At 33.3% G+C, this 13920-nt stretch overlaps 1 protein-coding gene across 1 annotated transcript in view; it reads left to right on the top strand.

The window, feature by feature from the left end:
* The window catches only part of ATRNL1 (attractin like 1), a 691263-nt gene that overhangs the window by 209125 nt on the left and 468218 nt on the right, over positions 1–13920 (top strand). The window contains exon 21 of the mRNA XM_065893763.1: positions 10230–10282. Within this exon, the coding sequence (XP_065749835.1) occupies positions 10230–10282 (53 nt within the window). The remainder of the gene's footprint in view (positions 1–10229; positions 10283–13920) is intronic.

Here is a 13920-nt window from a genome sequence, read left to right as displayed (position 1 = left end):
TGAGCTAAATTGGCAGCCAACTAGATTATTGTTGGACTTGTATCACCAGAAAAAATCATGAACCAATAAGCAGAAGGTTGATGTCAGCTGCCTTAGTAGAAAATTGTGATCCTTCAGTCTTTTCATGATTCTGATTTGAATCTCTGATTCCCAGAGCCCATCAGTTAAAATAGTGGTTGGGTTCCTTTGAGGAACCACGCATGCCATCTCATCAATACACACAATACATTCTCCTCCATTCTATCCAATGGGACCTCAAGCCATTTAGTACATAATTGGTCACTGGAAAATGGCGCACACATACTTTTGAAGTATGCACACATACTTTTGCATTTAAGTGTTGAGTATCCTCTTAAAATGCCTTGTGACGCTAATCATATCTGCATGAGCAGTTCTTCTCTCCAGTAAATTTCACATCACAGTGAAAAGTGAGCTTTCGTGGTTCTTGTGTATTTTTCATCGTATTTAGTGCAATACTGTAAACATTAAATGAAGCCATGGGACCCATATGAAGTGCCACTAGTGATACTGGAAGTGCTCCTGAGAAGCAGAGAAGAGTCATGATACTACAGGAAAAAGTTGAATTGCTTGGTACGTACTATAGATTGAGGTCTGCAGCTGCAGTTGCCTGCCATTTCAAGACAAATGAATCCAGCATAAGGACCATTGTAAAAAACAGAGAAAGAAATTTGTGAAGCCATCACTGCAGCTACTCCAGAAGGTGCTCAAGCCTTGTACTCATTGCATAATACCTTTTAATCTCATATTGAAAATGCAACTTATGTGGGTGCAGGATTGTTGTGAGAAAGGCATACACTATAGACTCTAATATGATTCAAGAAAAAGTGAAGTCATTATATGTCAACTTACAGGAAAAGGAAGATGAAGGGTCTAAAGCTGGAGAATTTAACGCCAGCAAAGGATGGTTTGATAATTTTAGAAAGAGGTTTGGCTTAAAGAATGTCAAGATAACAGGAGAAGCAGCTTCTGACTGAGAGGGAGCAGATGAGTTCCCAGACGCCATTAAGGAAATCATTGATGAGATATCTGCTTGAACAGATATTTAATGCAGATGAAAATGCTGTATTCTAGAAAAAAATGCCACAAAGGACTTCTATTAGTAAGGAAGAGAAGCAAGCACCAGGATTTAGGGCAGGAAGGGGTAGCCTAACTCAACTGTTTTGTGCAAATGAAGTCAGGTTTATGATCAGGACTGCCATTGTCTATAAAGCTGCTAATCCAGGAGCCTAGCAGGGAGAAGATAAATATCAGCTTCCTGTCTTTTGATTGTACAAGAAGGCCTAGATAACGAGAACCATTTTTTTGGATTGGTTCCATTGATGCTTTGTTCCTAAAGTCAGGAAGTACCTTGCCAATAAGGGACTGCCTTTTAAAGTTCTTTTTGCTATTGGACAGTGCCCTCTGGATGCCCAGATCTCCATGAGTTCAACACCAACGGCATCAAAGTGGTCTACTTGCCCTCTAACAACATCTCTAATTCAGCCTCTAGATCAGGGCATCCATAAGGATCTTTAAGCCTCATTACGCACAGTACTCTATGCACAGGATTGTCAGTGCTATGGAAGGGAACCCAGATAGGGAGAACATCATGAAAGTCCGGAAGGATTTTGCCCTGGAAGATGCCGTTGTGTTATAGAAAAAGCTGTGAAAACTACAGAGCTTGAACCAATAAATTCCTGCTGGAGAAAACTGTCCAGATGATGAGCATGACTTCACAGGATTTATGACAGAGACAGGAAATCATGGAAGAGATTGCGGATATAGAAAAAAAAAAAAAAAGTGGGGGTTGAAGGGTTTCAAGATATGGATCTCGGAGAAATTCTAAAGCTGATAGATACCACACCATAGGAATTAACTAAGGATGGCTTGATGGAGTTGAGTGCTTCTGAACCAGTGCCAGACAGTGAGGAAGAAGATGTAGAAGAAGCAGCACCAGAAAACACATTGACATTAGACAGTTTGACATGGGGTTCTGATTATTCAAGACTACTTCTAACTTCTTTCATGACATTGGAGCCTTCTGTGATAGGGCCGCTGAAACGAAAGCAAATGGTGGAGGAGAGGTACTGTATAGAAACAATTTTTAGAGAAATGAAAAAACAAGAAAAGTCTGACAGAAATCACAGTACATTTCTGTGAAGTTACACTAATGTGCTTGCCTCGCCTGCCTCCCCCGCCCCCCTCCTCCACCTCTTCCTCCTCTGCCTACTCAGCGTGAGACAGCAGGGGTGAAGACCTTTAAGATGATCCACTTCCACTTAATGAATAGTAAATAATCATCATGCCATATAGTCAATCAACTTATCTCTTGTGTATGTGTGAGTGCTTTCCTGTGAAAATGTAATAACTGTATGACAAGAACTGTGTGTGACTTTTTTTTTTTTTGCGGTACGCGGGCCTCTCACTGTTGTGGCCTCTCCCATCGTGGAGCACAGGCTCCGGACGCGCAGGCTCAGTGGCCATGGCTCACGGGCCCAGCTGCTCCACGGCATGTGGGATCTTCCCGGACCGGGGCACGAACCTGTGTCCCTTGCATCGGCAGGCGGACTCTCAACCACTGCGCCACCAGGGAAGCCCCAGTTTGTATTTTTAATGTGAAATATTTTCTCAATTATCAGTAATTTCAATTTTTATTTTATTTTGATCCAGTAATTATTTTTAAATTGTTTCTTAATTTCAAAGACTTTAAATTGTTAATTAAAAAAATCTCTTCATTGACTTGTTTTGTAAATCTGAACTTTTTAAATAGACTTTAATTTTATAGCAGTCGTAGGTTCACAGCAGTATTGAACAGAAGGTACAGAAATATACCCCTACCCCATAGATTCATAGCTTCTCCCATTATCAATACCCCTCACCAAAGAGGTACATTTGTTCCAATTTATGAACCTACATTGACACATCATTATCACCCAAAGTCCAGAGTTTACGTTCAGGTTCACTTTTAGCTTTGTGCATTCATTCTGTGGGTTTTGATAAATATGTAATGGCATGTATTCATCATCATAGTATCATACACAATACTTTAACTGACCTAAAAATCCTCAGTACTTCTCTTATTCATCCCTCCCTCTCTCCTAACTTCTGACAACCACTGATCTTTGTACTGTTTCTGTAGTTTTGCCTTTTCAAAAATGTCATGTAACTGGAATCATATAGTATATAGCCTTCTCAGAATGGCTCCTTTCACTTAGGAATATGCATTTTCATGGCTTGATTGTTCGTTTCTTTTTAGTGTTGAATAACTTTCCATCATTTGGATGTACCACAGTTTATTTATCCACTCACCTACTGGAGAACATCTTGGTTGCTTCCAAATTTTGGCAATTATGAATAAAGCTGCTATAAACAACCATGTGTAGGTTTTTATGTGGACATACGTTTTCAACTCCTTTTGGTCAATACCAGTGAGTGCAATTGTTGGATCATATGGTAACAGTATGTTCAATTTTGTAAGAAACTGGCAAAATGTCTTTGAAAGTGGCTGTACCATCTTTCATTTCCACCAGCAAAGACTGAGAGTTCCTGTTGCTCCACATTCCACATACCTGTGAGCATTTCGTGCTGTCAGCATTCTGGATTTTGGCCATTCTAATAGGTGTGTAGTGGTATCTCACTGTTTTAATTTGAATTTCCCTTATGACATACTATGTGCAGCATCTTTTCACATGATTTTTTTTTCTGTCTGTAATCTTCTTTGGTGAGATATCTGTTCAGATCTTTGGCCTGTTTTTTAAATGGGATATTTGTTTTCTTACTGTTGTGTTTTAACAGTTCTTTATATATTTTGGATAACAATCTTTTATCAGATTTGTTTTTTGCAAATATTTTCTTCTAGTCTGTTGCTGTATTCTTCATGTGTATTTCACTCATCATAATGTTTTGATATTCATTCACATTCTTGCATCCATTTAGCTATAATTTGATGATTTTCAGTGTTGTAGAGTATTTCATTGTATGATTATAGCACACTTCATTTAATCACTTCTATTTTTTGATTTGATAATTCTGGTTTTGTTTTTTCACCATTACAACTAATGGGCTTATGAGTATTCTCATCTATGTCCCCTGGTTCACAAGTGCATACATTTTTGATAGGTCTGTGTTGGGCATCCATTTTTTCAATTTTAGAGGATTAACTCATAAAATTGTTATATGAAATTATACTCCTTCCAGGGCTCTATGATTTTCTTAATGCTCTACACTCTTGACAATACTTGGTGTTATAGGAGATTTTAAATTTAAGGATTCTGATGGATATATAACTGATATGTTGTAATTTGAATTTGCATTTTCTTAAGAACTGAAGTGGTTCTTTAGTTCTTAAAGGTTTAGTATGTATAATATTATAAAAGTTTCATATGTTTAATCATCAATTGAACTTCTCTTTTATGAAATAGTGCTCTTTCAAGTTTCTTGTGATTCTTTTCTATGGTATTCTCTTTTGGTTAATCATTTGTAATAATGTATTATGCATTCTTGATGCATGTCTTTTGTTGATGATATGTGTGGTAAATGCCACTGTGTGGATTGCGTTTCACACTGTTTTTTATGTCTTTGATGAAGAGAAGTTCTTAATTTTAATATCCAATATATCAGTCTTTTCCATATGGTTAGTGCTTTTGGGGGGTTCTGTTTGAGACTTCCTTGTCTTCCCCTTTGTTAGGTAATATCACCAAGGTGTCCAGATGGTTTTAGGTTTTTCTTTGTGGCCATGTTTTAATTACTTCTTTAAAATAAGATATAAACTATTGAATTTCTTTAAAAGTAATAAACTATTCAGATTTTTAATCTCATCCTAAGTCTCTTTTATTCTTTGGCTTTAAGAATTTTTTCTTTTTGTTTTACCAGTTTTACTATGATTGCTTAGTTATTATTATTGTTTATTCATTTATCATGTTGGGCATTTCAGAAAGTTCAGCCAGTACTCTTCAAGTGTTGCTTCTTCTCCATTCTCTCTGTCTTCTGCTTTTGGAGTCCAGTAACACCAGAACTTTTATATCTTTTTCATATTTTTCCACTCTCTCCTGACCTATTTTTCAGTTTACTCTTGTTTTTCCTCTGTGTGTAATTTGCTGTTAATCTCATCCATTCAGTTCCTAATTTTGGTTATTGTATTTTCATTTTCTTGTTTTTATATTTTCCAGTTTTTCAGACTAAATTATTATTCTTAATCTGTTATAGTTTTTAATTGCCTTTTATAGTTTACAAAATTTAGACAAATTTTTAATCTTGCGTGTAATCTCCTCCAATATAATAGCTATTTTAAAGCCATTGGCTTTTCCTAGATAATATCTAAATTCCCATGGCTCTCTATTTCCATCATCCTTTGTTTTTCCTGGTTCCTATTCTTGTTTTCTTACCTATTTCCATGCCCAGTTATTTTTTTATTTTGTACTGATACCATATTTGCAAAATATATTTATAGAAAATATGAGACCATGGGTTAAATCTTAGGGGAATTTGATTCTGCTCTGTGTCTGAGGGCACATAGCATTAATCATTTTCAGGAATAAGGATGGTTCATAGTAGATCTGCAGTCTCTGGAAGGCCTTTTTATAACCTTAAACCTAAGATTACACTTTGGGACTAAACTCATGAACCTTTGGTGGCCCTGGAGTCCAATCCTTTTCCTGTGAAATGCTGTTGCTATTCATAATTGGCGAAAAAGGGATCCCCGAAATGATTCTACGTCCTGGGAGTCCATTCTTCTCTGCATCCTGGCCTGGTAATTTTTCACTCTTTTGCTCTCCAATACTTTTAAGCATTAAAAAAAAAAAAACCTACTGTTTTTAGTAGTCTTCAACTACCTAGTTACTTCTGTTTATTATTATTGGACTTTGAAATCCATAAACAGCCTTACAATTCTAGAACCTGTATCTCCTCAGGTTCTATTTCAGTATTTACTGTACCTTCATGTCTGAATTTTTGTTTATTTAGGATACATTGTCTGAGAAGTGTGGTGTCAATATTAATACTATTATAGTGCTTAATATCATTTTGTTTATATTATATGGTATTATTTTTATGGGTTTCTTTAGAGGAAGAACAAAGCAAAAGCAAGGGTGTTTTACCGTATGTATAACTTTCATAATTTTTCATAAAAACACAAATTTATCAGATTCTCAGCTGTTTTAAATCTGTTATGATATTTCAAAATTATAGCAACTAGATGTCCCTCTTTTTAGCTTCTGAGTAGAAAAATTATATCTTGTGATAAAATATGTATATATATTTAAACATTTAAATCAATAGGAACAAAATGAAATGCTATATTTTAACACTTAGAAATGTGGAATTATTTTATATTCTGTTTTTTAGAAAGTGATACTTATCATGTAATGTGATCATTCACATAAATGGTAACCATTATTTAGGTGACATATAATGATAATATTTACCCTTTCAAAGTCCCTAATGAATATTTCAGCCTAAATCTGTTTTTTAAAAAGGTCTGGCTGTTTGCTTAGTGGGAATAGAGGATGATTATCTCTTCGCTTAGTCACAGAAATACTTTGAAGTTATGTTTTTAATTAAGCCGTGCAGAAGATTTCTGAGGCTTTTAATGTTTGTATCTAATATTTATACAGAAAGATGCTGAATTTTATTTTTTTAATTTTTAATTTTTTAAGATGCTGAATTTTAAAAACATTACCTAGCTTACATATCAGAATTATTTTTACTGTAATTTATATAGTACAATATTAATTTGTTTAAAGAATTATTATTTATATCTATACTTTTCCCTTCATATTCTCTTTACCTCTTATAATCAGAGTTTGAATTTGATCAAATACTTTTTCTCAAATTATTTATGATATGAATTAAATTAGTACATATTCACATCTCAAATTGTATTGAAATATAATAAAAACTTTATGTATAACAAAAATATTATTGTGGACAGATCCTAAGGTGACTACTACTGATCTCTGCCTTCTGGTATTCACACATTATTGTATAATCCCCTTTCACTGAGTCTGGGCAGGACATGTGACTTGGTTCTAAACTAGAAAATTTAGCAAAGGTGATGGGGTATCACTTCTATGGTTATGTTTAGTGTTTTGTGTGTGTGTACGGTGTGAGGATTGGGTCTAATCTTGTATTTTTCAAAATGGCCATCCAGTTGTCTCAGTACCATTTAAGATGATGAATGTCTTTACTCCAGTCATTCAGAACACTATGCTTATCTTATACTAGATTTCTAGATTTTTCTGGAATTTCTGGAATTTTGTTTCTGGAATTTCTCTTCTGTACCATTTATCTTTCTATTTATGTACTGATGCCATACTGTTTTAATTTTATAGATGTTGAGTATATTTTAATGTCTTTTCAGTCTAGCTCCCCTCAAAGCTCTTCCTTTTCATTGCTGTTTCTAGCTATTCTTGTATGTTTATTTCTGTATATGAACATTAAGATCAACTTTTCTAGCTCCTTTAAAGCTCATTAGAATTTTTATTAGATCAAATTAACCATTGTCATTGAAATGAACTGACAACCTGATGATGTTGAGATAGCCTAATGAAAAATGAGGAATATCTTTCAGTTTATTTATATCTACTTTTGTGTTTTTCAGGCTGAATTTTATGCCTAAAATTTCATTATGTTTCCTCTGCAACTATTTATTTCCTCAGTTGTTTGTAAGCACTGGTGATTCTTTAAATAGTACCTGAAATTAAAATACCAAAAATTGGTGTTTAAGCTCACTCAACTCATAATTATATATTTTGAAAATACTTCTGATACATTCAAAATATTTTCAATAATTATTAATATAAAGCCTTTTAGACAATGTGTGTTTCTAATTTGCTTTCTTGAGTTTGAAAATATAAAAGAGAATGTCATTTTTATATTGGACACCTTCAAGACCTCTATAAGGCCTCTGAGTTTAATTCTTAACAAGGTGGTGTTAATTCCTTATTTGTGTCAAAATTCTGAGCTTGAGTTATAAAAGCCAGCAGAAGTTACTTCTGAAACAAGAGCATATAATTTCATCCTTCTGAGAAAATGTGTGTTTTGGAGAAAATAAATTTTTTTTTTTTTTGCTGTACGGGGGCCTCTCACTGTTGTGGCCTCTCGCGTTGCGGAGCACAGGCTCCGGATGCGCAGGCTCAGCGGCCATGGCTCACGGGCCTAGCCGCTCCATGGCATGTGGGATCTTCCCGGACCGGGGCACGAACCCATGTCCCCTGCATTGGCAGGCGGACTCTCAACCACTGCACCACTAGGGAAGCCCTGGAGAAAATAAAATTTTTAGTATTCCTTTTAAAAACAAATTATGTTGAAATAAACATGTTACAATAATTTCCAGTCCAATATATTATTATATAATTTGAATAAACTAATTATTAATAACAAAAATGAAAGCTTCATATCTTCCGTATTAGAAAATAGGTTTGTATTGGAGCTCTTAAAGTCAACTCATAGATAAATTAAAAAGTACTTGAAATCCCTTGTCATTTGTCAAAGTTATTCATCTTAGATTGCTATGTGAACTTGAAAGCCATCTATTTAGGCAGTAAGATATACAGGGAATACCATGCATAACACAGCAGGGAATATTATGTTGAATATTTTCCTATTCTAAAAATAGTATTGTGATACCCATTTGCAACAAGTCACGTTCACTTTTTGTGAGAGAAAAAGGAGTTATAATGGTATTGTAAATCAGTCCTTTATGTATATACTTGGTACAAAGTGATAGGATTTAAGTAGGTGAGTCTAAAGGAAGGGACAATAGTATAGGAATAGTATAGATTCTGAAGTGCTTAACCTAGCAGTAATGAGTATGATCATTTTTGATAGCTAGAAAACTACTATATAACACACATTTAAAAAGTAACTTTTGGAGAAGTCACAGAAAACCTAAGATTACCCCTAAGTTCCTTTTTTCCAGAGAATAAAGTTAGGGCTTTAATATATAAAGGGCTATATATTTCTACTTTAATCTTGTAGTTACTGTAGAAAAGTATTTATTCTTCAACTCATTTTTTTTTATGGATGCAAAAAATTATCAAGCACATGACTGAAAATTGCATTCAGAATGTAACTGATTATTTACTTTATTATTCTCAACTGTTCGACCCTTCATTAATTCAAATATATATGTATTAAAATTATTCCTCAGTTCTAAGTAACTCTACTAAAACTAAAGACATTTTTGGAAGAATTTTCTCACCTTTTAATATTCTGCATATAATTTAAATATTGAGTCACTTTATACAATTACCCTTGTGTACATTTTATAATAATTAAATTTGGATGGTGTTCCAAGAAGTAGTATTATGCAAAGCCAAGCTATATATCTGTTAGTCACTAATTGTCATTTTAATTGAATTGTAGAAATAAGGATTGAAAGAATATGGGCTTCACACATTTTCAAAATACTTATGATTTTCTCCCACTGCTATAGTTAACCATAATTTTAAAGAATTTAACTTAGAATTCATGAGTTTGAACACTCATGTGTTCTTTCATTTTGTTATAATCTGCTTACATGAATTTAGAGTTTGAACTCCTGAATTTAGGGCTGGATGATTTAGAGAAAACTTTCCTCCATTACACAATTGAGGAGGTTTTTTTTTCAGTGTGTGGGCCTCTCGCGTTGCGGAGCACAGGCTCCGGATGCGCAGGCTCAGCGGCCATGGCTCACGGGCCCAGCCGCCCCGCGGCATGTGGGATCTTCCCGGACCGGGGCACGAACCCGTGTCCCCTGCATCGGCAGGCGGACTCTCAACCACTGGGCCACCAGGGAAGCCCGAGGAGGTCTTTTTAAAATACAGATTCATTGGTTTAGAAACTGGGGGAAAATATATTAATTTCAAAGAATACCAGAAGTAAGAAAAAGATGTGATTTATGAATTCCCACAACTTTTTCCCCCTACCTAAAAATGTCTTTAAATCTTTATCCAGACTTGAAAATTCTTCCCCATATTGTTAAGGGAGAATACATATCCCCCAAACTTTTATCCCATCCCCCATATTCCTCTTGTGTATGTTTGTCTTTTCCACTTATTTCTTCTCTCATGCATTCCCGTATATAGGCTTTCTACATTAATTCTTTTGAAGATTTGTTTTTAAAACTTCAATTAATAGTAGTTTTTAAGATGTTTTAATGTAGAGTTTAATTACTTTTTTGCTGTAATGAAAAACATGAGGCTTTTGAATTTTGTTGCTTAATAGTAAATGAGATTTTTGTATTTCTGCAGATGTGACTCTGAAAATCGCTATGTTGGTAATCCACTTAGAGGAACATGTTATTGTAAGTATTTGTATTTTTTATTTTAAATAGTTGGTTTGTTTTATTAGTTTCAGGTGATTTTTCAGGTAATAAAATTCATATTGAATAACTGATGTTGTCATTAATATGTTACCATTTCTATTTTTAAATCTTTTAACTCCATATATACTGCTAAGAAAGTCAATGTCTTCTTGCGATATTCTCTAATTATATTTGGTGCATTTTTTTCTACTCTGAAGAGTAAAACAGCAATAGATCTTATTCTGAACATGCAACAAAATATAGAACTTGAGTAAACTCAGCTGGATTTTGATGTAATCTTTTTCATTATGATTAAATTTTGAACAGATAGAATTTTGTGATAGATTTTTCTGGGAGGCAATTTTGGTTATTACAAAAAAGCTGCGCTGATTTTGTACTGAAAGATCCTTTTATTGGGTAATGATCATATGGCAGATGTATGTTTAACTTTCAAGAAACAAACTATTTCCAAAATGGTTGTATTATTTTACATTTCCAGTAGCAGTGTATGAGATTTTCAGTTCTTCAGGATCTCTCGGTAAAAAAACCTTTTGTAGGTTTCATCATATCTTTTTTTATGTAGACAATAACGTGTTCTGCAAATAATGGAATTTGATTACTTCATTTTCTCGCTGGATGCCTTTTTTTTTTTTTTGGTCTTATTGCATTGGTACCTCTGGTATCATGTAAAAAGATATGATAAGCATGCAATTATTTTTGACTTGTTCCTGATCTTGGAAAGCACTCAGTCTTTCACCATTAAGTATGTTGTAAACTTTTCATATATGCCTTTATTAAGTTGAGGAAATTCCCTTCTATTCCTACTCTGTTGAGTATTTTTATCAAGAATGGATGATTTTTATGTCATACATTTTTTCTACCTCAATTGAGATGTCCATAAGGTGTTTCTGTTTTACTTTGTTAGTGTAGTAATTTTAGTTTCAAAAATTAATGGATGGTATCACATTATATGGATATATCACTGTTTTTGGTCCATTTACCAGTTGATGGACATTGGGATTATTTCTAGGCTTTGGCTATTAGAAAAATGCTGACATTTAGATAGTCTATATACTTTCGTTTTTGGGGGGTTAGATTCCTAGGAGTGGAATTGTGAGGTTAGATGATATGCTTATGGTCAAGAAATTGTCAAATGATTTTATAGCATGGATATACCGTTTTACATTCCCACTAGCAATTTATATATGTTTCAGTTTTTCTACATTCTCATCAACACTTTATATTGTCTATCTTTTTGATTATAGCCATTCTAAAGTATTAGTAGTATCTTGTGGTTTAAATTTGCATTTCTATTATGACTAATAACTCTGAGTTCAATTTCATGTGTCCATGTCTTGAACATGTTTTGTTAGATATGTAAAATACTAATTTCCTAATACTTTTGTTGCTATTTCAAATAGTATCTTTTAAAACTACATTTTCTATTTGTTTGATATGGTAAAATGAACTTCATTTTAGTATACTGATCTGACATTCATAAAGGTCAGTGAACTCTGTTATTAATTCTAATAGTTTATAAATGTTTGATTTTTAAATACAGTTAGTTATATTACATGCAAATAACTTTTATTCCTCATTTTTCCAATTTTTTTATCCCATTATTGGGATGGTTGGGATCTCTCTTTCAGTGCTGAGTCAAAGTGATGGTAGTAGACATTACCATCAAGTTGAGAGTTTGCTATAATTTATAGAATATTCCCTGTATCAAGTTAAGAAAATTCCTGTCTATATTAGTGTGCTGCAAGATTTCTTCATGAGTGACTTTTTCCTTTACCTTGTTATATATGAAGCTGAATTAATAGATTTTCATTAATTAGACATCTTTTCATTCTGGGATAAACCGAACATAGTTATGATATATTATTTTTGGGGATACTGCTAAATATTATTTGTTTATATTTTATTTAGGATTATTTTCAGTATAAATGAATGCAGACTATATTTTTACATTATTTTTTTCTGATTAATTGACCTTTGAGTTGTTGTTTTTCTTTTCTAACTTCATATTGTGTAACTATGGTAATAACTTTTAAAGTTGAATTTGACAAGATTGCTGTTTTTTTTAAAATTTTTTTAACGTCTTTATTGGAGTATAATTGCTTTACAATGGTGTGTTAGTTTCTGCTTTATAACAAAGTGAATCAGCTATACATATACATATGTTCCCATATCCCCTCCCTCTTGCATCTCCCTCCCACCCTCCTTATCCCACCCCTCTAGGTGGTCACAAAGCACGAAGCTGATCTCCCTGTGCTATGTGGCTGCTTCCCACTAGCTATCTATTTTACATTTGGTAGTGTATATATTTTAAAACAAGAATAGTTAAAAAATATCAAGTGAACTTCAAAGGTTAGCTAAATTCAACTGAGATCTCTGGGTCTCGTGCTTCTTTATTGGTAGTTTTTTGTTGTTGTTGTTCATCTTTTTTTCCCCCCATATTATAGCATTAGCTTTGGGTTTATTCATCCTTTCCACTGATTTTGTTTTCTAGTTCATCAGTTTTAGGTTTTGTCTTTAGTAATGTCCTTCTCTTTTATAGTTTATAATTGTTGTTTTGCCTACATTTGATATGTTGTCTTATTAATATTATTTTCTACATAGTTTATGGTTCAATTTTTATATTCTTTTTGTATTTTATGTAAGAATTTTCTTAATTTCAATTAAGTAAATCTTATTAAAACCATCTTTTAATTATGTTTTCTAATTTTCTTGAGAATGCAGCATAAAAAGATTCCAAAACTTACTAAGGTATTTTTGTAGCCTATGGGACATTTGACAGTGTTTGGAGGCATTTTTATGTATCACAAGTAGGAGTGGTTTGTGGGTCCTGTGGACTTCCAGTGGGTAGAGGGTGTTATGTATTCTACAATGCACATGAGAGCTCCTTAGAACAAAGAATTATCGGACCCAAAATTTCAACATTGTGGGGGCTGAGAAATCCTGATTTAGAGGTTTAGTCAGATACAGATATGATTTTGGAGGAAACACTATTTCACAGGTGGGTTTGTGTTCTTCATGTGGCAGAAGTAAGTAATGCCTGCAAGTCTCTCTTTTTATGTTCTTAGCAGAGACTGATGCGCAATGTTAGATTGTAGTTGATTAAGAGTTGTAAGCTGGTATTCTAACTACTTTATTTCTTGATTGAAAAACTTCTGTAAAATCAGATTTCCTCATGCGAGGTATTTGCTTTCTCATTGGTACAGTCATATAGGAAAGGCATGATAAATGCTTTAATTTGTTTTTTTTAATTACTGGTTTTCAAAATAAAGAACTGTTTGCTTAATATCTTTCCAAGGTGACAACTAGATTTGTTGTTTTTGTGTTGTAAATTTATGGACACAAACATATTTAATATGTTTCAATCCACTTGCAATTATTTTCTTTACTGATGTTTATATTATCTATTTTCTATGTCTTTTAGTTGATCCTTGTTGTCTATATTTTTCACATTCATTTTGTTTTACTTCTCTCAAACATCCTGGATTTTATGGAGACATATTTTTGTCTGATTTCTTAAAATTAGATATTCTTAATTGATTCTTCTTGAATCTTTAGTGTTTCTTGTGTCCCAAAGGAGTAACTAGTTACAATTATGGACACAAGTAAATTACATTCCA

Source organism: Phocoena phocoena, chromosome 16 (assembly GCF_963924675.1).
Source record: "Phocoena phocoena chromosome 16, mPhoPho1.1, whole genome shotgun sequence".
In the NCBI taxonomy this organism is placed as follows: Eukaryota; Metazoa; Chordata; class Mammalia; order Artiodactyla; family Phocoenidae; genus Phocoena; species Phocoena phocoena.
This window is presented reverse-complemented; position numbering and strand designations above follow the sequence as displayed.